General features: G+C 45.2%; 1 protein-coding gene across 1 annotated transcript in view; it reads left to right on the forward strand.

Annotated features, from left to right (window-relative positions):
• Positions 1 to 25180, forward strand: part of COL14A1 (collagen type XIV alpha 1 chain) — a 514343-nt gene that overhangs the window by 364325 nt on the left and 124838 nt on the right. Inside the window, exons 33-36 of the mRNA XM_086966163.1 lie at positions 6783 to 6892; positions 11503 to 11661; positions 16039 to 16116; positions 16269 to 16355. Of these exons, the coding sequence (XP_086822289.1) occupies positions 6783 to 6892; positions 11503 to 11661; positions 16039 to 16116; positions 16269 to 16355 (434 nt within the window). The remainder of the gene's footprint in view (positions 1 to 6782; positions 6893 to 11502; positions 11662 to 16038; positions 16117 to 16268; positions 16356 to 25180) is intronic.

A 25180-nucleotide genomic window follows, 5' to 3' on the forward strand; every position in this document is an offset into this window, starting at 1 on the left:
AGTAGAGCTGTGTGGTGGTTGTGTAGTGTGGATTTACGTGGTGTATCCTGGTGTGGTGTGGAGTTTAATGGTGTGGAAGGGAGAAGAGATGATGTGATGTTATCTTCAAATTTCTACAGGTAACCATTTCAAATGGACCTCAATAATGCTAGATCCTTTCCCTAGCACACTGGTGAGCTTTTTGACATTACCCAAGAATTCCCCTTAGAGTTTTGCTTATTGCAGAATCATGGCTAAAACGAGGGATGGAACCATTAGTTACAGAAGCTACCCCATCTACCCACCACTATGTGCATGTGGACAGAGACGTACATCAGCATGGAGAAGAAGGTGTCGCTATTTTTTATCTTTAAAACGTGGCATTTCTCCATACTCAATTCCTTAAACTCTCATTAACACTAAGATCTAACCTAATTCAAAACACGATTTGACATGTATGCTTCTGTGCTGTGCTACTTAACTCGGACTACCTTCCACACTGAATTCTCTGATGCTAGCACAGATTTATTTACCTCCCAGTCCTCACCATTCGTCTTCTGAAACTTAAAAATTCAAATGGATGATCCGAAGGAACCAACCCTGAGCTATCCACATAACTTACAACAATTCATAAATACCTACACACCATTATATGTCACACCTTAGATTTAGTTATTGGTCTTTCAGATAGCATTTCTAACATACAAGTGCTTCCAACGAGGTGCTCCAGTTATTACCTATTAATTAGAAACGTCCATAATAAAATTCCGACCCATCATTTATCTCTGCTGAAGTTCCCGTACCGTCCACCTGTGTGAACTGCATCAGATTCGCCCTTACCTGTCAGTGGAAAGTATACATATGGCTGTCTCTGCTATCATTTGCTTGAGACTGGATCTTGATCTACCTGGTTGTATGACACAACTACACGTGTCTAAACCACACAGGCTTTTAGCATGCGGTCTTTACAATGCCACGTCTTTACCTTGCATGCCTTTACCATGCATACCTTTACAACAATTGTATGTATACGAAGGCATATATGTGTGAAAGATACCACCCCAGCCCCACTGCCATGAGCCCTAAAATCCGGTCCTCCTGCGTTCTAATCTATCCGCCCCAGCCCTATTAACTAACTACCCCGACATCCTACCCTGAGCTCTAAAATCCGGCCCCCTGCCCTAATACTGAGCCTGACCCCAGGCCCCCACGCTGAGCCCTAAAACTAAATCTTCCCCTAAAACCTATCCCATCCGGCCCTCCCTCCCCAGCCCTAACCCAACGTACCATGCTGCGTCCTGGTCCTTCTTGCGATAATCCTTCAGGTTCCTCTCCCCGCCTGCTCAGAGAACTAGAATGTTGACTGCCTTAACCACGCATATGCGTGGTTAAGGCATATGCATGGTTTAGGCAAGTGTTATTCAGCTTGCGTGGAAAGGGCACGCGTGGTAAAGTCTACGTTGTAAAGGCCGTTTTCTGATCTACCTTAGTATAAAATCGTCTCTTCTGTAGACTTTCCAGTCACTTCATTCCAAGGAGAAAATCTTGTTAGATGCCCCTCGCTTGTGTTCGACCAATTCTATTAGGCAGTTTTACACTGGTTGCCTAGTCAACAGTGCATTATTTTCAAACCCTTCTGCATTGTTCGTCTTTCACTCTATAGAAAAACTCCAGATTTAACTTTCAAACTCTTGTTGAGATATTATTTTGCGAGAGCTCTGTGATATTCCAAGACCTTGCTTCCCGTAGTCCCTAGATTCAAGATAGCTTGCATCAGGGGTCACTCTTTCTCAGTTTGTGCCGGAAGCTTTGGAACAATCTCCCCATAGGACGACAACTGTACACCAACGACCCCACCTTTAGAAAGTCTTTGAAAATGCTGTTGTTAGATTAATCTGCCATCTAACATTCTCTCTGCTGCTGCCTTTTCCACATAGCGCCTGGAGGTCTTTGAGTAAAAGAGTAATTTACAAATTACATGAGAACAATAAAACACTGTATAGCTGTGGCCACGGAGATACTGTGCTATGGTGTTTTTGCTGCGGGTGGCAATGTGTCATCTGCCCAAAAAGTGTTGTGTTTGGGTTATATTCACCATGGTCTGTTAAGGATGTGTTGGATTGATGGAATGCTGGGGCAAAGTGTGGTATGGAACAGTCTGGGGTCGTATGGTGAGTACAATGTAGTGCACAGTGGTATATATGGAGTGATGAGGGCCAATAAAATGTCAATTTATGTGGTTTAGTGGTATTCCTTTTGTACGGCTTGGCATGCTGTAGTATAGCGCAATGTGGTGTGGATGGTTTGTTGGTCTCTTTTGTGGTGTACGTTGTTACAGGTGTGTATCTGAGCAGTGTGAAGAGATGCAATGTTGAACAAAGGCGAGTAGGTAAGGAAACCCGACAGACAGCGCCACCCTTACAGGCCGGGGTGCCCAGAATGCTGCAGCTTTTCACTTTCTTGTTCTCCTTGATCCCTGGGTGGAGTGAAGATATAGGTTTGCGGAAAGGGGGTATGGGGAATGAGAACAGGTAGGCGAGCGTTGTGTCTGACTGCAGGGTTTTTGGCATTGGGCCCTTTGTGGCCAAACTGGGTTATGCAGATCAAAGAGGGTTGTGTCCTTAGCTCTTGTGGTCCTTACCGAGGACTCCCCCGATAAGTAGACCCTTCGATTTGATATTATGGCATGTCACATAGCTCCATGCCAGGTAACCCTTAGGGTTGTGTGACCGATAAGCAGCCCAATGAAGAGGCGGAACCGCAGGAAGCGGGAGATGGAACACCCAGAGGAGGATCAGGGAAGGTGGACCGCTCGCCGCTCGCCGCTCGCCGCCCGCTGCGTCTTTTCAGAGTCAGGGATTTTGCTCTGGAGTCAATAAAGATGTCTTTGTGTTTGTAATAATCATAGCCAAACATCTACAAATGATGTTTTTTATTACATTTCACTTGATTAATTTACTTCATTGTCCTGATTCTTTTTTAGAAAAATATGGGCTGATTGAACTGCTTTTCTGACTGTGTCATTCTTCCATGCATGAACCCATGTCCTGCCCAACCCTCACCCTCATTTACATTCATGTCTTAAACCTTTAGACATGCCTCCTGGGGCTTGGAGATTGACGTGGCTTCCAGGGAGCAACCGCAAGGAGCCATCCCTCGTGGCCTCGTGTAGTGAGGTGTGAGAGGTCAGGAAGAGTTCAGGCAGAGTTTAACGAGGATCACCCCGGCCTCGCTCGCAGGTGCACGTGCATGTACATGCCTCGCCCAGAACATGCACCCTGTGCATAAAAAATGCAGCCGCCTGGGGCAGTGTTCTCGGCCATGGAGGTCATCGTGTTTACTTTGTCAAATCAATCACCTATCTGCACTGGGATGTGGACACGCGGCGGATTCTTTCATGTCACTATCTCTGTGTCTTGAGAGATGAATTGGTCCGAGCAGGTTTCCGTAGTCAGGCAGATGCACAGGCCAGGCAAGTAATGCATGCTCTTGTCGGTAGCAAAATGACGTCATGGCCCATTACACACGGTTGAGTTTACTGACCAGAAACAAACAGGTATAGCGGGATTATAACGTGACAAGATATATTAAGAAAATACCTGACAATGCTAAATATGCAGCAAATACCTTAAAACAAAATGTATCAGAGGAAATGATGCAAGTCATACATGTGTCTCTTCTGGTACAGTAGCCCCTCCTGCTCAGACGGAGAATGAAATCCGTAGAATAAAGCTTTGGGGAGTTTTCTTGAATCATTTTACTATGAGTTCTGGTCCTACCAAAAGATCAGTGAGGAACTTGCTAAATCATAGCAAACGAGTGACGTAGACTGCGTTCGTTGCATCTCTCATTGTTCCTCCTGAGTCTCACTATGGAGCACTGCAGTCTAATATATCTCACTATCAAGCACTGCAATTAAATATATCTTACTATCAAGCACTGCAATTAAATACATCTCACTATCAAGGACTACAATCTAATACATATCATTATCTAACACTGCAATTTTATACTTCACTATCAGGCACTGCGATCAAATACATCTCACTAAATAGCACTGCAATCAAATACGACTCGCTATCAAGTACTGTAATCTGATACATCTCACTGAAAAACACTGCAATCTAATACATCTCCCATCAAGCACTGCAATCTAATACATCTCCCATCAAGCACTGCAATCAAATACATCTCACTATCAAGCACTGCAATCACATACATCTCAATATCAAGCCAGGGAAGGATTATGTAGAGCCTGGGATTCTATGAATTTGATGTTTCTGTTGTAAGTAGGGGTGGGTGTACCGTGCGTAATTCTCTCTAGCGTATTTACCACAAATTGCTTGTAAGCGTAATTACGTGAAAAGTGTAATACAGCATGTAGTGCTGTTTTCTCAATGCAAACTGCTCCCTTGCTTCCAAAATGGGCCTTAGAATGCATTTTGCGATAAGAAAATAGCACTAAATGCTACATGACGCGGGCAACAGTAGCCGCTCGTTCTCTTAGTCCATTGTTCTTGTGCCCCCGCAGCAGGATTTTTGCCCTGAATTAGTCTTAATCACTCAAGGTGGCGTAATTGATAATTTCCGAAATTTTGTATCACTAGAGCACTGTGTAATTACTGAAATTACACCAATTACTCCGGCGCAATAAGAATTTTGCCCAGGCCTAGTTGTAAGATGTCTTCGCTGCACAGTTGTCGGATGCCCCCGGAAAAAATAGCAATATATTAATAAGTATTTGATTGAAAGTCACACAACAATATCTTGTATGAGAGAAGGGGCATGTGTCTTTAGTGAAGTTGCTATTGCACTGGTTTCTGCTGCGATATTTTGCCCCATTTCGAGCTACTCCTGATTTCATAGGCACTTTCTCAGTTTCAGAACATGGCACTCACCACAAATATTACCACTCCCCTGGGTGGACAGCACTTGTCTTCCACTGAGTAAAGAGGAATTACATGAAGCGTGGGCGGATTAAACAGGTTTTCAACAGGCAGGACTTCCAGCCAGTAACAGGACCTGCTTATTACTGCTCCCCAGTCTGTGATAGGAGGAGGAACATTCTGCCTAGCAGAGCCCCGCCCACCACGGAGCGGAACGATCCGTACCTTTCTGTAATGAGGCCTTTCAAATCCCCTCCACAGTGTGTGTACCTGATGGCAAGGGAAGTCCTTCCTCTGAGCACTAGCTGCTGTACAAGGGTGCTTGCACTGGTACCTGCTTGCATCATATACTATGTCTTGTTTGATGTAAACAAAACTTGACAAAACAGACTATTTGCATTGTCTAACAATTAGGTGTGTAGGTCTGCATGTGTGCAGTTGTTTTTTGGTCCAAGGAGGCACCTGGTCTATATAGGCCTATTTTGTTTTGGGTTTGGAGTAAACTTTATTCAAATGAAAGTGATACTCATATGCAGATACATTTGTGCTTGATGAAAACCATAAAAAATTTTCGGGCCCCTCTAAGCAAAATATGATATTAAAGGGCATTTCTTTCGTATTCTTTCGAAGTGCAACAGCGGTAAGGCAAGTCTATCTGTGGCACTTACCTCTAGTGTGCTTTGACTTTTTCTCAAAAATGCCTTTTGCCTCCTATCTGAAGTTATATGCAGCCTCTAGAGAAGATAGTCCTCCCTTTTGGTGTGCGAATTGTCACCTACGCAGACGATACCCAACTTGTGGTCTCTCTGGACCACAAGGAGGGTTCGTCTAACACCTTGGGCCCTTGTCTAGAGGCTGTTGCTAAGTGGATGCAACTCTCCCACCTCAAACTCAACGGGGAGAAGACTGAGATCATGTTACTAGGTAACCCCTCCCCAACCTCCTTAGCCTCTGGATGGCCTATATGCCTCGGTGTCCCCCCCCCTCCTAAGGACCAAATAAAGAGCCTAGGAATCTGGCTTGATAGAGTGCTGGATTTCTCAGTCCAAGCTACTAAAACGGCTTCCATTTGTGTGGGACTAATGAAAATGCTCCGTAAAGTGCTCCCCCTACTTCCATTTCAGGCGAGAAGGGTCATGGTCCAGGCCCTGATACTCTCTCGCCTGGACTATGGAAACGTTCTATATCTAGGAGCCCCGGCAGCAGTGACTAAAAAACTCCAAGTCACCCAAAACTGTGCCGCCCGTCTATTGTTTAACATCCCCCGCTGGCAATCAGCAAGGAATGCCTTAAAAGAACTTCATTGGCTTCCAGTGGCTGCCAGAACACAGTTTAAGGCCATGTGCATTTTGCACAAATCTTTCCATCGAACTGGCCCGGCAGTTCTGTACCCCCTAGTGTTACCTTACTTACCATCCAGAGCTCTTCGTTCGGCCTCATTGCATCTTGCTACCATGTCAAAAATCAAGAAAGCCCGCTGGGGCGGCCGCTCTTTCTCTCATACAGCGGCGAAACTCTGGAACTCTCTGCCTCTAACCCTTAGACAAAATAACAACCGAATGTCATTTAGGAGAGATTTAAAAACCCACCTGTTTTCAAAAGCGTACTAATTCACCCAGCAGCCCGTTACAATAATCAGTCTAAAGCGCTGCGAGGCCTCCGGGTGGTTATGCGCTATATAAATGGAATTTTTCATTTCATTTCATTTCATCAGTTATTGTATATGAGAATTTCACTACATTTGTGTTTTTGTTCCATGTGTCATAAATTAAATATTAGTAGATGTTCTGCCTTAGTTAACTTGTTCTCTTCTCTTGACTGTTTTTTACCAAAGCAAATGTTGAGCTTTCAACTTTTCTTGCTGGTGCTTGAAGTCTGATGAAACTTAGCGAATGTAACACGAGTTTTGCTTTACAGATGGAGGAAAAACACTGACGTTTTTTAACTACGACTACAAGGACGAATTTCAAACTGTGACTTTCGAAGGACCTGAGATAGGAAAGATTTTCTATGGAAGTTTTCACAAAGTAAGTTGACACAACCCCCACCTTCGTGCTCGACATACATTTATATTGCAAACATTACTATGGCTTGTAAAGACATGTCCCCTGCGGTATTGTCCTAGGCTTTATTTGATACAACTTCATGTAGACATCTGCAACAAGGAATGCAAAAAGTAATGAATAATTCCATACTAATAACGCTTCAGGAAGCATAAAAAGTATGGAATATTGCCTGCGTAGCCATGGCATGGTTAACATTGTCTTCATAATGGCTCCATTGTTAAAAATTGAGCACTAAAACACATTAGACCATTCATGCGCAAGATATAACAGAAGTCCTATAGCTGTGCAACCTAAAGCTTATTGTTTACATTAAATGAGGTTAGTAAAGAAAAGATGCAGCATTGTCGCATGTCGCTGATCTTTTCAGCATCTAAGTGTCTGTTTGTTTTGAAAGCTGCAAACTAACTGAGAAAAGGCTACCAAATGTATCAACTGCACCAACTCAGACTACACAACCCTTGAAAATTCCCTGATGTGTGATGTGTTTCTCAGATTATAATGCAGTTACAAGAGTGCTTTCCAACTTCACCTCCTCCTCTCCATTTTCAGCACTGACAACACTTATTATGGTGACTTTAACCTTCCAGGTCCACAGAACATAGAAGCTGAGAGAGAATCTCAGCTGCGCTCGTCCCTCTCAGCCTTGACTCCTGTTTCTCAGAAGCTACTGACAGCCTTAGCAATACTGTATAATGTATCTTCCAGCTGTCTTAGCAATAATGTAGAATGTATCTTCCAGCTGTCTTAGCAATACTGTAGAATGTATCTTCCAGCTGTCTTAGCAATAATGTAGAATGTATCTTCCAGCTGTCTTAGCAATACTGTATAATGTATCTTCCAGCTGTCTTAGCAATACTGTATAATGTATCTTCCAGCTGTCTTAGCAATAATGTAGAATGTATCTTCCAGCTGTCTTAGCAATACTGTAGAATGTATCTTCCAGCTGTCTTAGCAATAATGTAGAATGTATCTCCCAGCTGTTTTAGCAATAATGCAGAATGTATCTTCCAGCTGTCTTAGCAATACTGTAGAATGTATCTTCCAGCTGTCTTAGCAATAATGTAGAATGTATCTCCCAGCTGTTTTAGCAATAATGTAGAATGTATCTTCCAGCTGTCTTAGCAATACTGTAGAATGTATCTTCCAGCTGTCTTAGCAATAATGTAGAATGTATCTCCCAGCTGTTTTAGCAATAATGCAGAATGTATCTTCCAGCTGTCTTAGCAATATTGTAGAATGTATCTTCCAGCTGTCTTAGCAATAATGTAGAATGTATCTTCCAGCTGTCTTAGCAATATTGTAGAATGTATCTTCCAGCTGTCTTAGCAGTACTGTAGAATGTATCTTCCAATGTCTTAGCAATACTGTGGAATGTATCTTCCAGCTGTCTTAGCAATACTGTAGAATGTATCTTCCAAAGTCTTAGCAATACTGTAGAATGTATCTTCCACCTGTCTCTTGCCTCAACCTCATCCCTCTCAACCACTAAACAACTTTGTAATACCATTCTATAGTGCATCACTAAATTATTCTCACATTTATTAACCCAAACTCTATATGATCACTTGTAGATCCGCCAATAAAAAAAACATTGATATCTGACATGAATCCTGTCTCTGTTTCTCCGACCCTTATCAACTCCCATCTTGATACTCCTAGCTTCTCCCCATCTATACTCTCACTTCATTGTACCTTTGACACACTTTTACTCCATAAAAAGAAACAAAAAACAGTGCCTCGTGGTACTCTTAAATAATAACTTTTCTAAATGCTCAATTAGGAAACCAAAGAAAACCTGGCACTTTTCCACCTCTGCAGTCCACGCCCTTTCAATTCTCAAAACTGCACACACTTCTCACAAGCTTCTCAAGCATAAAGATAAATGTGATTTCCTATATTTGAACCACCTTAGGAGCTTATAATGAAACTGAATCTCTGTCCAAAAAAAGTAAGCACTGTGTAAATCCACCCCACACCCTTCACACCACATTCTGTTGAGATATCAATCAACATCAACCTCTTTTATACCAACAAAATAGACATATTGCCCCGTAAAATGGCTCTCCAGTCGAAATAGCATTTATAGATAGCATCCCTCCATGCCGCTCCTTCAGGAAAAGATATCCTGTGGAGTCCTTCTGGCTGATGATATCACAATACAGTAAAATACCAATGGCACACAACTGTATCTTAAACTATCAATCAATTAAACCTAATTCCTGATGTGTTGTCTGCTCACCAGCCAATGCTGGATGTCTGTTGTAAAGATAAAGCTGAATCCTGACAACACTGTGCACATGTGCTCATGAGTCCCGGATAAGCACACAATCTATCAAGTTCAGTCCTCACATGTATTTTTTTGGGGACAGAGGACAGATAGAATCATGGAGCCAAATGTGATGATCGGATGCTACCCAGCAGAAGTCATGTAAAAAATGATAAACAAACACCTAGCCACCCACTTCTCAGACAAACACCTCCTCGACACCACTCATTCCGTATTCAGGTCGACCACAGTGCAGAGACTGCCCTTCTCGCTGCCAAGGACATCCAGATGGTCACGGACAGAGGTGGTACAGTGGCCCTCATCCTTCTTGATCTTTCCTCTGCCTTCAACAGTATCCCACCCCATCCCTAATTAACGGCTGCACAAAGCCGGCTTGTAAGGTCCTGCACTTTGCAGTCTGTCAGGAAGGGGCAAATCAAGCACTTAGTCCATCAGCATGGCCACGTCACTGTGAATGCCGTCAACTTCATCTCCGGAGTTCCACAAGGATCTTCACTCAACCCAACTGTGTTCAACACCTACATGACCCCACTTACCAGCATCATCCGCGTCCACAGAATCAAAATCACATCCTTTGCTAATGACACCCAGTTCATACTCTCCCTTTCTAGCTAGATGCCAAACACCCAGACAAATTTCTCTGTCTGCATGACTGAAGTTGTCGGATAGATGAAAACCAACTGCCTCTCAAGTGCAGCACAGACAAGACAGAAGTGATCTTTGCCAAAGACACCTCACTCTGGGACTCCACCTGGTAGCCTGCCGTACTCAGAGCCACAACCCTCCTGGCAACCCACAAAAAACCTTGCAATATTAATAGGCAGCCAACTCATTATGACCTGCCAAGTGAATGCAGTCTCCATCTCCTCCTCCCACACGGTCAAGAAGGTCTTCAAATGGCTAATCATCAACACTTGCTGAAGCATCACCCAAGTCCTCATCAGCAGTAAGCTGGTCCACGGCAACACACTCTATGCTGGAATGACCAGAAGATTCCACACCATGCAAAAGTCATCCTAGACCTCCTACCCCACACTCACATCACCCTGCACTTCGAAGAGCTTCACTGGCTCCCAATCCACAAATGAGTTCTTTACAAACTCCTCACGCACATATACAAAGCCATACACAACACTGACCCCCGTGTACCTCAGAAACGTCCTCAAACAGACACATCCACTCTGCTGGGCTCCTTCCAGCACACACTCTTTGCATATGCAGAACCAGATCCAGGGGTTTTGTGTTCTCCTACCTCTCTCCTTGAGTCTGGAACGACCTACCCCTGCAGATCAGAGCCACCTCCTCAGTTCTTGAATTACGCAGGAAACTGAAGGCCTACCACTTCCTCTAGGCCCGACCTTGGCTTGGCCCACTCCTGCTTCAGTGCCAAGATACCAATCAGGGTGAGTTGTGCGTTATACAAAATACACATAAAATGAGATGGATGCCCCCATGCCTATTTGCATAGCACTTTCCTGCTGCTTTTTACAGGCCTTGCAGAATTGGAAGAATGTTTCAAATGCCTCACTTGTCAGAAACGGTTTGCTTAGCTTGTATGCCAGCTAAGCCTCACATCTCCTACTGTCAGAACTGCTGCTTTTTCAAGGGGATCACAAGGTAGCTGCAAGGAGCCCCACCATCCAAGGGGCGCCAGATTTCACCTAAAAACATAAAATCTAGACCCATTGCTGTGGAAGTGGATGGCAAAATATCAGTTCAGGTAAAGCGCCAAAAAATAGTTAGCAGCCCTGTCCACACCTCACCCTTCCTCTGCTTTTGTAGTCAGTCTTGACCAGTGTTTTTCTACGCATACAGATAGGGCTTTCTGTGGCGAGCGAGGATAAAAATGTCTGATAGAAGTAAATTAATATCTTCTTCAGTGGTACAACCTTGTGGCATAATATCTTCAAAGTTAAGATGCATCCAGGCACAACTGGCGCAATATACGTGCTTATGCAGTGAGTTCTAAACAAGATGTAATCCAGTTTCATTAAAAAATAGCCATTATGGTAATTACGGCTTAATACTTAAGTTCACTATATGGTAAAGTCACTCATTTCCAATGTGCCCCTGAGCTATTTGTCTGACTCACAACATTTATTGTCAGGAAACTCTACTAAATATTTTGAATTTTTTTTCTGTCTTCTACTGTACTCTTCCCCCTGACACAATAATGCCTCATCCGTACTCTGCAATACGTACAAAGTTGTATGGTTAATTTAACCACTTACATGTTGTAGGTTTTATGCATGTTACCCAACTGAGTGTCTTTGTCTTTGTGCAGGTACATGTGGTCATCAGCAAGACTACCTCTAAAATCATTATTGACTGCAAGCAAGTTGACGAGAAACCAATCAACGCGGCTGGCAACATCAGCACGGATGGCATTGAGGTGTTGGGGAGAAGAGTTCGATCCAAGGGTCCGAACGAGAGCTCAGCTCCAGTAAGTGGGAAATCAATAGATTCATGCCAGTATTCTGGTGGTTCTGAGGCACTAAATGTGCTTTTTGTGGTAAGACGTCGGCCACTACAAGGGTTCAAGGCACCGCGCTAGTTTAATAAAGATCTCATTTTGAATCCCTCAGTAAATTTATGTGGTAACACTGCACCTCCATTGGCCGCTGCTGCCGAATTCGGATTTTATCAGGAGATTTAATAATACATCACTCTGATTTCTGCATCTCAGACTTAGGCATAACACCGCAATACTGTGTGTTTCATTTCTTTTTAAAGTGTGAGACCTGGAATGTGTAGTATTTTACAAGGTAATTCTGTTAAGCTTTGCCTGGACGAGTTGGTGAAGGGATAAAATCACAAAGTGTGATATTGTCTGTGACTTTCCACCCGAATCAGGAATTAAGCGAAATATCTAATGAAGCCCTCAGTTGTCAGAATACTAGAACAGCAGTACGAAACAGAAAACAAAACGCAGCAAATTACATTTTTGGATGAGGGTCTATTTGTTCCTTAAATGCTTCGTTTTTGGAAAAAAGGGCATTCTGTAATGACCATCTTTTCTACGCAATGGCGTGTTGCAGGAGAAGCAAACAAAATGACTACCTACAGTCTGAATATTTTGTTTATTTCTAAATATTGATGCAGTTGCCGTACTACATGCATGGAACGCTAATATCTAAACTGACATTGCCTAAAACAACTCAAATAGTGAAAACGTCAACCTGACAAGAATGCTCCCCAATAACGGCACCACTGCTGGCATAAACAAGCGGCAGTCCTCAAGCATACGGGTACAATGAGCGCGCCCGGCCCGTGACGTAGAGGAAATTGCACAGAGTGACCTCTGTGGCCGCATTCCAGTAATGTCAGACAAAGGAAACCTACCCAGGCTGCCAATTAAAGAGTTCTTTGTGGAGATAATATGTAGGAAATTGTGGCTTTTGTGAGGGACTGAAAAGCCGGCGGGGATTAGCGGGGCAGCCCCACAGCTCTCGAGACTTTCTGAAACATGCCTGCCTGGGAAAGGAGGGGGGAGGGGCCTCACAGACGCGGCATTACGACACTAACGAGAAGGGGTTTTCCTCCGTCACGTGTCAGTGATTATCAACCAACGCGTTCATTCTGTTGGAATGGTCATTGCATTGAAGGACTGCACGAGCGCACTCCGTCTCGGCGCCAGAGCCACGCGAGGGCTGCCATCACCGGCTCTGCCCTTTCTCTTGTGCATTGTCTCGTTTTCCTATAGTTTCCTCGCAATTACATGTTCAGAAGGGAAATGTACAGACAAAGAGTTTCCTCTGAGACAGTGCTGGATTTGAGCGGGTGGGGCCCACTGGTACCCATTTTTGAGGACTGGCATTTATTTTTCTTCAACAGACTTTAAATCAGCAAGAGAGAGAACAACAGAAAAGTGGGAAAAGAGGAGGAAAATGAAGAATGAAAAACAGTGCCAAAAAGAGAAAGCAGGGATAAAAAATAATGGGCAAGAGTGAGATAAAGAAGAAGGGAGTGGCTGGTGGTGGATTAAGAAGGCATGAGGTGGAATCAGAACTATGCAGCCCTCGTGGTATTTTTCACCCGACCTTCGATAGCACCAGCCGTGAGCTCCTGAACAAACTTTGGGCCCCAGCACCTATTCTTTTACAGACTAAGCACTGCTCTGAGATAATACTGCTTTGGGGGAATGGACATTACAGTCTAATTTTAAGGATTTTTGGGGACCCGGGCCAGAGGGCCAGAAATATTTTGGGGCCATCTGTTCGGAACTTTGAATTTTATCACCTATTTTGTGCTAATTCAAGTCCACTTAACCCCTTGGGCGCGGCCGCGATTCTGCGCCCGTGCTGCGTTTTTCGAAGTGGGCGGGTTCATGACAGCCCCCAGCCGTCATCAGCACACGCCCACCGCGTTGCATGACGGCCAGGGGCCGTCATCAACACACAATATTGAATTATACTTTAAACTTTCTAAAATGGGGCACACTGAAACAGCCAAACTAGGTCTTGTTCAGGGCCCAAAAAATCCTTACAATGTCACTGAATAGACAGAAAAACAAGAGTAAGAGGTCACGGTACACAAAGAGAGGGAGAGAGGCTAAGATAAAGAAATAAACAGGGGTGAGATAGAGAGACAGAAAGATTACATTTCCGGGGGATACTTGGAAGGTGGCCTGTTCAGAAATTTTAAGGTGGATTACATTGGCTTCTGATGAAATGTAAGAAGAAATTATTTGTAAAGACTTAAAAAAAGCGACTGTACAAGAAAATAATCAACAAGTGATCTGTGGTATTGTCAGGAATAATGTCTTACTGTACTCAAAGTCAACTTCTAAGGGGTCTTAAAGGGGCACCATGTGAGTGGTTTTAGAATATGTCTTCAAACCCCAGAATACGTTGTCAAACAAAGGAACATTCTGGAATGCATAATGTTGATGATTGTCAGTGATGCAGGACTGGGGAAAGAAAACTGTTCTTTTTTTCTACGCCAGATGGCCACTTTAACACCTGCTTCATTAAAGAAATCGGGTCCGTGGGAGGCAAGGCATCATGCGGCCTCACAAGAACTCAGAGGGTAGTAGGTGTTCCTTTGTTTTGGTGCATACACTGATTGGGTGCAGCCAGCTCAGACTCGAGATGTCTGCATGATTACCAAAAACATGCATTGTCAAGTGCACATGCTAACCCTCAGAATTAGTACCTATGGCGGGGATAGTGTGGTGGCGAAAACAGAACAACGGTTCAAATAGCTGCTCTGTATCTTGCTGCAAGCTGCCATTAACCTTTGAGGGTGGTACAAAAGGTTCAACGAGGATGGCTTAAGTCAGACACTGTATCCCCCAAACTAAAGGTGGCTTTTAGGGGCCCCCGGTAAGTCACTGGAGTCTGGTGTGCCTCCGCAGAGACAGTGACAGTGCAGCTGCCGCATTAAGGAGTCTCTGGAGCAATACTCCTGACCTTCTTTTGAAGAAGGGCCATGACTGAAATTCAATTAAAATGAGGAAACATCTAGTTGATTTAAAAACTTTGCTAACTCTGCACCTGGGCACTGCTGAACCTGGGTCTGCCAGCATGCTTTGCAGTGTAACAACATAAAGAGGGTGATATCTCATATTTATTTTGTTAATGCTACCATACTTTATTTGTCTATCTGCTTGAGATGTCTTTCACACGTCCGTGTGAAAAAAACACTTTTAGGTTTTCTTAAAAGACCTCTCACCCACTAACCTAGTTGGTGACATGCTTTATCATTGGGATTCCACCAGCGATACTAAGTGCATCAAGGGTGTGCTACAACACCAGATTACAGCGGAGCACGTTTTTTTGAGTGTTCCTCAAGTGAAGAAAAGGTGAATTAAGATTGCCTCCAGGTTAGCAGCCATTGAGGTATGTTTAATAGTGGTAGCCTTTGACAAAGATTAAAAGCGGTGGTGGACGTGCTCTGAGGAGGCAAGGAACTCTCACATCCTCAATTTTGGTCAACATGTTTTAGCCATAATGTCAAAAAGCCCAAAGGGTCAGAATGGCTTTCCTCAGGACGAGTATCACTTGCACGCTAGGCATGCAAAATATCACAGCTTGTAACTTACGGTTGTCTGTGTTTACCCCATTTGAGTCTTCGTTCCTCAGTATTTCCTTACAACATGGAGGCTTCCAGGGGGCAAGCCCTGTCATAGCACATTCATCAAGGGTGATCACTCGTATGAATTACAGATTTTCTGGTTTTTGGAGCTCCGTACGCTAGGTTAGCGGGTGAGGGTCTTTTAAGAAAACCTAAAAGTGTTTTTTTCACACCAACGTATGAAGGACATCTCACTGAGACAGACAAGCAAAGTATGGCAGCATGCTCGCTTTTCTTTGTTCTGTACATTTATGCGGGAAGGTGAGGGGGCATTCTTCTCACTATTTTTGTTATTATTCGAATATTTCAGTAAAGCTCTTTAAGGACGATAAGTTGGCTAATAATCGTTCAATGCAAAGTATTCAGAACTGAGAAAGGACAACCGAATAAAGAAAGAAGATCTGATAGGGCTCTACACGTGGGTCTATGTCCCTTTTTGTGTTAACAAAGATAACCACAAGCTCAAAAATTGGCTGCAAACGTTAGTTGTATAACCAGGGGCTTTTGAGAATAAGGCCTGTCCCTCATAAACAATAATACATTGTTTTTATAGTCCTTATCACAAGAATGAACGTTTCATGTCCATTCTTTACTGAAGGCAGCTGAGCACATTGTTCAGCAAGGAGACCATCTTTACAACATGTATAGGCGGTCATCCACGTGACAATTGATGCCTGGTGCAAGAATATTTTACAAATGCCCCCTGACTATGAGATTTCCCACTCACTCTCTTATTTTGTTTCAGTTCCAGCTGCAGATGTTTGACATTGTCTGCACAACTTCATGGGGAAACAGAGACAAGTGCTGTGAACTTCCAGCCCTGGTAAGGGTCTTTTGCAGTGATACTGATCTGTGTTTTAGGAAAGAATGGAATTATGGTGTGCTTAAAATCTTCTCTTTGAAAACTATCAAATGTGATGTCTGCCCATGCAGAAATTAGACAATACAGTGATAACCTTGTTTTCTTGTCATTAGAGGGATGAAGAAAGCTGCCCGACGTTGCCTCATTCTTGCTCGTGTGCCCAGGATAGTAAAGGGCCAGCGGGACCTGTCGGACCACCGGTAAGTTTTAACTTTTGAACCCACTTGAGCCCAGGTGGAAGTCAGGTGTGCCGATAGCCCACGTTATTGACTTCTTTGGCGCTGGAAACCATTGGTAATATTTTAACCTATGAAATAATGTATGCATAGGAGAGGTTCTGACATACAGGAAGAAGGGGCTAATCGATACAGCGTCCCCCTAACCTTTACCCAAACCGTCACTAACCAGTCATCTATATTCCAACAGGCATGATACTCCCTGGAAATGAAAGGAAAAGCCCTTTGTATGTTTCTCTACCTGCCCGATAGTACGTAAAAGCTGGTATTGGGGTGGGGGATCTCGGATTCTGTGACCACCAGATAATAAAATGTTGCAAATTGGTAAATCTTCAGGGCAAAACGTTTTGAAGATGGGACAAGTGTGTGGGGAAGTTTTGCCCTTTACACATGCTCAGGCAAAGTGCGACATTGTAGAGGGCTGTGCTCGATCGCTTTACAGGTCTTTACAATTTGCTGTCTCAGAAGTTCTGTTTTGAGGGTTTAAGTGGGCAGGTATCTGAAGATCTACAAATGTAGTAAGCACTCTATTGTATCTGATGAATGTTAGTAATAATATCTACTCCAGGTGGGAGGGAGGCTCACAGTTTGTTCATGGATTAGGCTGACTAGATGATTTTCATAAAAGAGTTGTGTTGGATTTGTAGTATAGGAAGCATTCAGAGTAAATGTGTGTATGGAGATGGTAAAGGCCACATATTAGGCCAGTATTAGAATGTGATGGGTGGGAGTTGCCTGTGTGTGTGAAGTGGAGAGGCTACTAACCCACGTACACTGGAGTGGGTGTATCGTGCACAGTGTAGAGTAGAACTGAATGTTTGGAGGCCTGAGACAAAATAATATGTAATGGCTCTAATTGTCAGGTCACCTCATATTTTGAAGTCTAATATGAAGATGTGAGTGGAGTGTGAGCACGCCGTGGTCGTGGCGAAGTCTGAGAATAGTTCCTTGAAGTGCTGCTGTAGGTCGGTGGCCAGTGAATGAGGCAGAAGATAGCAGTTTGGATGTGGGAAAGGGAGAAGTGGCAGGATATGGCTTGGAGCATATGGAGAGATATGTATGTATGTATGTATGTATGTATGTGTATGTTCTTATATAGCGCTCGACTTACCCTAGGGCATCTCGGCGCTTGCATTGGGAACCCGTCCTGGCTTTTCCCTGTGAGATAACCCGTACTGGGTATCCCCAAGGTGAAAGCCAGGCATCCCGCCGCGGGGGGGCCGTTGTGGAGATTAAGCAAGCTTATTGGCCAGAGCTGCATAGTGTGAACTCGTGCTTAGAGTGGGCACCGAAGCGAGAATTATCGAGTCCGTGGACAATTGGGCTCAAGACCCTGCCGCGTCGGGAATCGAGCCCTGGTCCCAGGTCTGACCTCTGCTTCAGGGTATGCCTCCTCTAACCAGTGAGCCACACTTCTCCACCATGCCTTGACGAGGGAGCAGGAAACCTACATTATCCAATATTCAAGGCTTTTTTACAAGCCACATTCACCGTGCAAGATAACACGAGATTGGCTTGTTCATTGTGATTTATTGTTTCACGTGCATGTCCCTTGTCTGAATTCTGCATAAAATAATTGGTCTTTTGGATCATATTAAGGCACTTATGGTATTGTGATAGCTGCATTAAATTATTTCCGAAAATGTCTGTTGTGTGCGTGAAGTATACAGCAAATCAACAAAGTCTACCCTCTCCAGAAGACTGATGGGCTGGCCAGTGTTTGCAACTTCATAGGTCGCTTTATATGCTCTGTGAGCTGCTTGGCCTCCAAACCGTAGTCCTCCTGTCTCTCTTCTCATTGTGATTCCCCTCCTCACAGCCCTATAAGCAATTCAGTTTAGACTGTGTGATGATAATTTTGGTTACACAATGGCTTCCAAAAATTCATCCCCATTCATTTTCCATTTAGAAATCCTCTGATATTTCCTGAAGGCTTGCCCCTCTTTTCCAGAGGTGTACTCTTCAACAAGACTATTAATTATTTTGTTTGGCCACCAAATAATTGTGTCCTTCCCGACAGTGTTTCTTGCATACAATGTCCTAACTACTCCACATGTACTCTTTACCAAGCATAATAATGTGGGACTCCTAGATCAACATAGACCTGACAGGGGCAGCTCCACCACCTCACTGCCAGGGGAACATGTGGGAATAATCACGAAAGATGTGCACAGGTGTTTGTGCGGTGTAAAACAACACAACTATTGTAGCCATTTAACATGCATTTCGGAAGCCCACGAGAACAGCACATAATCGTGCTGTGCACAAGCGCTCAGGCAATCCATGGTAAATGTACAGCCTGAACTTTTAAGGATGCTATTGAGATTGTTTAGTGTGTCCTCATCTGAACACTATAAGGGCAGGCACTCACTTGCATCTTCCTGAGAAGTAGTGCTGTGGCTGCCCTCCATTGGAGCCAGTCTGAAGTAGTGCAGCTACTCTGGCAACACCTACCCATTTAAAGCAAGTCACAGCCTGCTCGTCTGGACCGCAGTGGGCCTCATACTCAAACACAGTTGTAAATCTGGAACTACAAGTTTATTACTATGCATAGGTGCAAATTATGCCTGGAAACTTGCTCCAGTCGCAGCCTTCCAGGTGCAATCCTGGAAAAAATGTAAATTCCTTGTACTCAAGTCAAAATATACATTTCTGTATTTTAGCGTGTATGGAAAAACGGTAAACTCCCCTACTAACTAGTGTTCGCTTTTTCTGGACAAGGAAAACAGACATGGTTCCTCATAGAGTAAAGGAAATGAAAATAAACTTGTTTCCCCAAATATCCCAGCAATATTGTGGTGTTTTCTTTTGTCCTTCCCACCCTACAGACAGATTTACTCCTGTCCTTCACATGGGTAAATCTCTGACCATTGCCAGGGTGGGAAATGGTCGAAAAATGGTTTGTGAATACCCTGAAATGTGTAAGTGTGTGGGTGTTCACAAATACCTAGCTCATTCCCACACTCAGCGCTCACCCACAGGAGCAGACTTACTCACATGGAATCCGCTGTGTGAGTACATCCTTTTCCAAGTATAAAACCGACATCTGTGAATTTTAAATGTGTATATAAACTAGTGAAAAACACGTGTTTTTCATTGCTATAGAAACCTAATATATTTTTGTTCGCCGTTTTATCAAGCGAGTGTCTTTATTTCATTTATTTCTCTATTTGCTTGTGTCTTCCGGTAATTAATCATTGGCACAGTTTTCTTTAGTGAGGAGCAAGCCCTCAAGGGCCTCCGAGCTCAGGAGAGGAGATTCAACGACTGATATGCGGTGCTGAGAGAACAGAGAATAATAACAAACTTGAAAATTGTATTCCTGATAAAGTTAAAATATCGACATCCACGCAGGCCATTCAGACATATAGTACAAGTTACATATACTGACATACATACTATGCATTTTGAACAGAAATAAGTTCATAGGTGGTAACTCAGGCCTGCTCTGTCTGGGTGAGTGAGGCGGGGGAGGGGATCTGGGGGTGGGGTTATTGGGTAGTATCACAAATGAGATCTATTCTAGGCACCCGCCGAGGAAGTGGTGTCTCAGCAAACATGAATTCTTTCTAGCGTGTCTCTGTGCCCCCATCTCTTTCACACAGATATCTGCTGTTATCTCGGACTGCGCCTGTACCTCCCTACTCTGTTTCCGAAATTACTTTCTTAATTACTGCCTTCCTTTTGCTAGTAATGATTTCCTCTGCAGACATCCCAGGACCCCTTAAGGATTTCGATATGTCTGTTCCCACAGGTCTTGCTCATCGCCCAGAGCTCTCAATATGTTTCCACTTCCTACTTACGTATCCCTGGGAACCTCCCATAATGCACAGCGAAGCAAAGCAACCTGTGCTTGGAAGCAGGCCGAATACTGTTCCCCACATCTAGGCGAGAACCTGGTGTCCCATGTAAGCTTTCAAAGGGTCCGTAGTACGGAGGGAACACGGAACAGATCCAGGGAAGTTATAAGGCACGGGGCTCTGGCCTAGGGCCCCAGCCTTTCAGGGGCCCCTCTGATAGAGCCAGCCCTGTTCCTCAGAGTTCTGCCCTGATGACCTTGAATAGTTCTTAAACATATTGTTTTAAATACCATTTTCCTTTAATTTATTTAAATGTGGGTGATGTGTGAGAGTTTGTTACAGACATTTTGCAGAGAAATGTTTTGTTTTTGATTCAGGCAACCCCCCTAAAAAAAGTAATTTTAGATCAAAATAGGACCTCACATATGAGAAATGGGAGGGGGTCACAGAGATTATTTACAGTGATATTAGTGCGCTGCAGCTGTGTTACAATATTGAAAACAGATCACTATCCGTGAATATTATATGTAAACACATTTAGCATGTGGATACGCGTGCCTTTGCACTGCCAGTAAACCAGGGCTAAGACAGCATGAAAGAGCTGAACTGAATCATAAACTCAAATCTGTTCCGAACAAGGGGCCCCAAAATACGTTTGGCCAAGGGCCCACGAAATCCTCAAGATGTCCCTGAACAGATCTCTTTGTAGAATGGGGTCCTGGGGGTGGGGGCCGACCGAAGGGAGGCCTGCCCCGCCCGAGGAAATTTGGGGCCGGGGAAAGGGGGGGAAGGGGGTAGAGATGGCGCCGCCCGGGGACAGTTACAGGTTTGGTAGCTTTTGGGCTGGGGGGCGGGGCTTGGTGGGGCTTCCTCTGGGCTGGGCTGTGGTTTCCGCCCGGCCACGCGGCAGAGACACCATTTTAAGGTGAGGTGTCTCGGCCGCCGGGCGGGGGTCGGCGTTTGGGACAATTTTTTCGTTTGGGACAAATTTTTCTGGACTTTCGTTGGACTTTGTTTGGGATGACAAGACTTTATTTGGACTTTGCTTGGGATGGAAAGCCTCGCTGCAACGGTGCAAGGACTGTCACGGAGATCGCTGGTGTTTGGCAAGGCTCGAGGGCACCGTAGAGAACGCGGCAACAACAGAGGCGAACTATGGAACTGCTGCTAATGGCACCGGATTTCCCGGCAGGCCGGACACTTCGCTGGTGCAGGGACGGGCCGGAAACATCGCTGGAGGCCGGAGGAGCTCGGGTGAGCAGCATGCGGCTCCACGCGGCCGAGCGGACGGGCCTGTTCTGCCTGGTGCGGGCGGTCAGGCTCCCACGTGGGACTAGGTGAGTCCCGCTGCTCCTACCCGATGGGTCCGTACGGCCGCTGGGGTTTTAATTTGGGGCAGGGGAGAAGAAAGGCGGCGGTGCTTCTTGGGGGATTTCTGCTCTCTCTGCGCAAGGGGTATCTCGAGTTTGGCTGCATGGCATTGGGTGTGATTGTGAGGTACTGTGGTGGGTGGTAACGGGGTACTGTGGGGAGGACGATTTGGTACACTTGGCCTTGTATTTCAGTATGCAGCATGTTATAGTGGGTACCCTGTTGGAGGATAAGAGGGACTAGTGGGCTGTGGTACACGTGGTTTGTGGTATAAGCATTGTAGCGGTGCTGGTGGGTAGGGAACGTAGCATCACGGTGCAGGTAAAATAATATGGTAATGCGTTGTAGAGCATATCCTGGGGTGGGTAGCGAACACTGATGTGGATGGCGTAAGACTGTGGGTAGCATGGTGCAGTGGGGTGGTAGTGGTGTAGGCTGGCATTGCCCCGTGATGGGCACTGGTGTGTTCGGGTATCGGCGCCACGATTCTGGGTTCACCAGCTTACGTGGGGAGTTTACAGACTGCGAGGTGGCCGTTCGCGGACTTCCGGGCACTGTTTTTAGCGGGAGGGCACTGGGAACAATGTCGGGTGACACCTCGGAGCTTCGGTCAGCTCTGCGAGTATCGCAATTAAGGGGAAAATAGGCTGCAGCCGCTGAACTGCATCCTTTTAGACGGAGTCTATTGTACAGTGGTACTTACAAAATGTGGGGGGCTGTATTCTCGGGGCAGCTAATTGGCTGTGTGAACAGTACAGGACCTCATTGCTATTCAGTGTGTACATTCTGTTGATTCTACCCGAGTGCAGCAAGGCTGTCCCTGACATTAGTGGATTGTTTTGACAGTGGAGAGTCCACCTTTCGGAATGTGGTACCCAGTGACAGAGAACCATCTGTTCCCTCCGTGCATGATTTCAATATCAAATTGTAGGTATGGGACCAAAAGCCCAGCACAGAAATTGTTTCATGAATGTGCCACACACGCCGCAGGGTCTCTTGACATTTATGGAAGGAATGGGTTTGAGGGCCTTAAACTCGAGAGCTGTATTCATTTTCCCTGTTAAATAACACCCACGATCCTCAGACGATAACTAACCATTACAGAACTCGGACATTCCAGGACCAGAAAGCTGACGAGACACGTATGCAAGCCTAGGGTAAGACAGAACGTTTAAAGCACATGGGAAGTTTAAAGAAAAACTGTTTATGGCCCATGACAATCAAAGGGGATTTAAGGCCCAATTATACTGTTCTAATGTCTGAAGTATAAAGCATGGAAATCGCGAGTGAAGCAAGCATGCTAGATGATGGTTTTTCACTATAGTTAAGAGTGGCCTTTCACAACCATTGGGAATACAGGATTAGGGAATTCCAATGAGGCTTGCACCACTGAAATGTTTGTGGTTTGTGGAGACAGTGCTTAACCCGATGACCTCATGTTTGACCATATAGGTATCAATCACATTCCAAATCACCATTGTCATCTGGGTTTACGTGCCTTCGCTACACTATGCCTAGATATTTTATATCTTCATAATATTGTCTCACATACAACAGTCATCATATTTTATATTTCTAATGACCTTCACAGCACCACCTTTATAGACAATGTCTTTGGTCTCGCTGCTCCATTATTGAGTGTTCTCTCTATGCATAAGTTACCTGGACGAGTATGCCATCTCCTATGCTAAGGTAGGGAGGAGATATCTTTCATATACAGTGGGAAAGTTTGAGTGCATCTTTCCTTGATTAGTAGTGATATCTTGTGGTCATGAACACAAAATAGTGTTTTACCGACTTCTTAGTACGAGGAATATGGCTCTTTTGGGCAACTCAATTGTGTAGGCCTAGTGCGCTCATTCAGTCTGAATCGGAATATGGAGCATATGGCCTTGCATCCTTTCATCTTGCATGAGCGATGCATGTGCACTGACAGGACTAATATAATCTACTTTACCGAAGTGGTGGGGTCCACATGTTTCTGAAGTTGCGAAAGATTGGGTAAGTGGAGAGCAGAGCGGGATCATATGCTTGGCTATCCAGGTATGGTATTGTACTTACTTTTAGATGCCGCTTACTACCCCTGTCGAGGTGCCGGAGCACTTTTCAGGGGGTAGCTTGCTACTCCGGAACCTATAAAGGATTTAGTATAGTGAGATATGAAAGTGATTGATTGGTGGATAGGTTAGTGAATTCCTTTGGTTTCAGGGGGACTGCGGAAGGATGGTAGAGGGACAGGAGAAGGTTAGTGAATTTCTTTGGATTCAGGGGGACTGCGGAAGGATAGTAGAGGGACAGAAGTTTTGCGTTTATGTAGCGCACGTACAGTCTGTTAACGCGGGGGCCATCGAAGACCTGATTGAAAGGCAACTCTTGGTACAGTTGGTGCTACACGGCTTTTTCGGTAAGAGCAATGCGGAGTTGCACTTTGCGCCTCCGTTTCAGTGAAATATATTAAATTCGGGGCCCAGGTTCCTGTTCTTGCATTTTGGGTTAGAATCCCAAGCTATAAAATGTATACATACTTTTCTTTACAGCTTACATATTGCTGTTCTTTTCTATGCAAAGGTGCATTGCGGAGTACCACGCTGATATCTTCTGTAGGACCATTGTATTAGTGTGAAACAAGGAGGCAAGCGCATAGAGTTTATGACAGTGACAATTTTCACAGTTGAAGGCCTACAGTGACAACCTAACAAAATATCTGCAGATGCGCTTGTGAATACGGCAAACAAAATTAACGTTTCAATGGGCCGCGGGCATTTCGTGTCGCACGTGGGTGAGAGGTACGTTTTTTCCATTTTATTAGTATGAAACAAGGAGGCAAGCTCATGAAATTTATAAGAGTGTCACTTTTCACAGTTAAGGTCCTGGAGTGCAAAACCTTACCGAGTAGCTGCACAGGCACTTGTGAATACGGCAAACAAAATTGACGTTTCAATGGGCCGCGGGCATTTCGAGTCGCGCGGGATGAGGGGTACGTTCTTTGCAGTGGGCTTTTTCCTGGCGGACAGGCTCTGGGGGTGACGCACTGTGTGGAGGACTTCTTTCTGGGCGCCAGAGAGGAAGCACGGTCCCATGTCGGTGTGGTCATTCTACGTGGTAAGCTCGACTCCATGGCCAGGGAGCACGCCCGCCGGAGGACAGGGGGGTCGCAACGCGCAGTGGGGTCTGACGCCGAACGGTGCCGCTGCCATGTCGGGGGCTGCGGGGTATGGTAGGTGACGGGGGGGGTTGGGGGGCACTGCGGCAGGGGTTTCTTCCTGGCGGACGGGCGCAGGTGTGGGACACGCATCCGGAGGGCTTCTCTCTGGAGGGACGGCCGGCTTTGGCGGACTGCTTGCAGGCGCGGAGCGGCTTCTCAGGCCTGGTGTGGACCGGGGGGCCCTGGGCGCCAGAGAGGGGGCACGGCCCCGTTTTAGTGCGGCATACCTGTAGGGAGCTCGATTCCGTGGCCAGGAAGCACGCCCCGGGGGGTGACGTCGACTGAGGGCATGGCCCTATACAGTTAGTGACGCCCTATACATTGGTGACGAAGGGCATGGCCCTATACATTGGTGACGGAGGGCATGGCCCTATACATTGGTGACGGAGGGCATGGCCCTATACATTGGTGTC

Source organism: Lissotriton vulgaris, chromosome 4_1 (assembly GCF_964263255.1).
Source record: "Lissotriton vulgaris chromosome 4_1, aLisVul1.2, whole genome shotgun sequence".
Lineage (NCBI taxonomy): Eukaryota > Metazoa > Chordata > Amphibia > Caudata > Salamandridae > Lissotriton > Lissotriton vulgaris.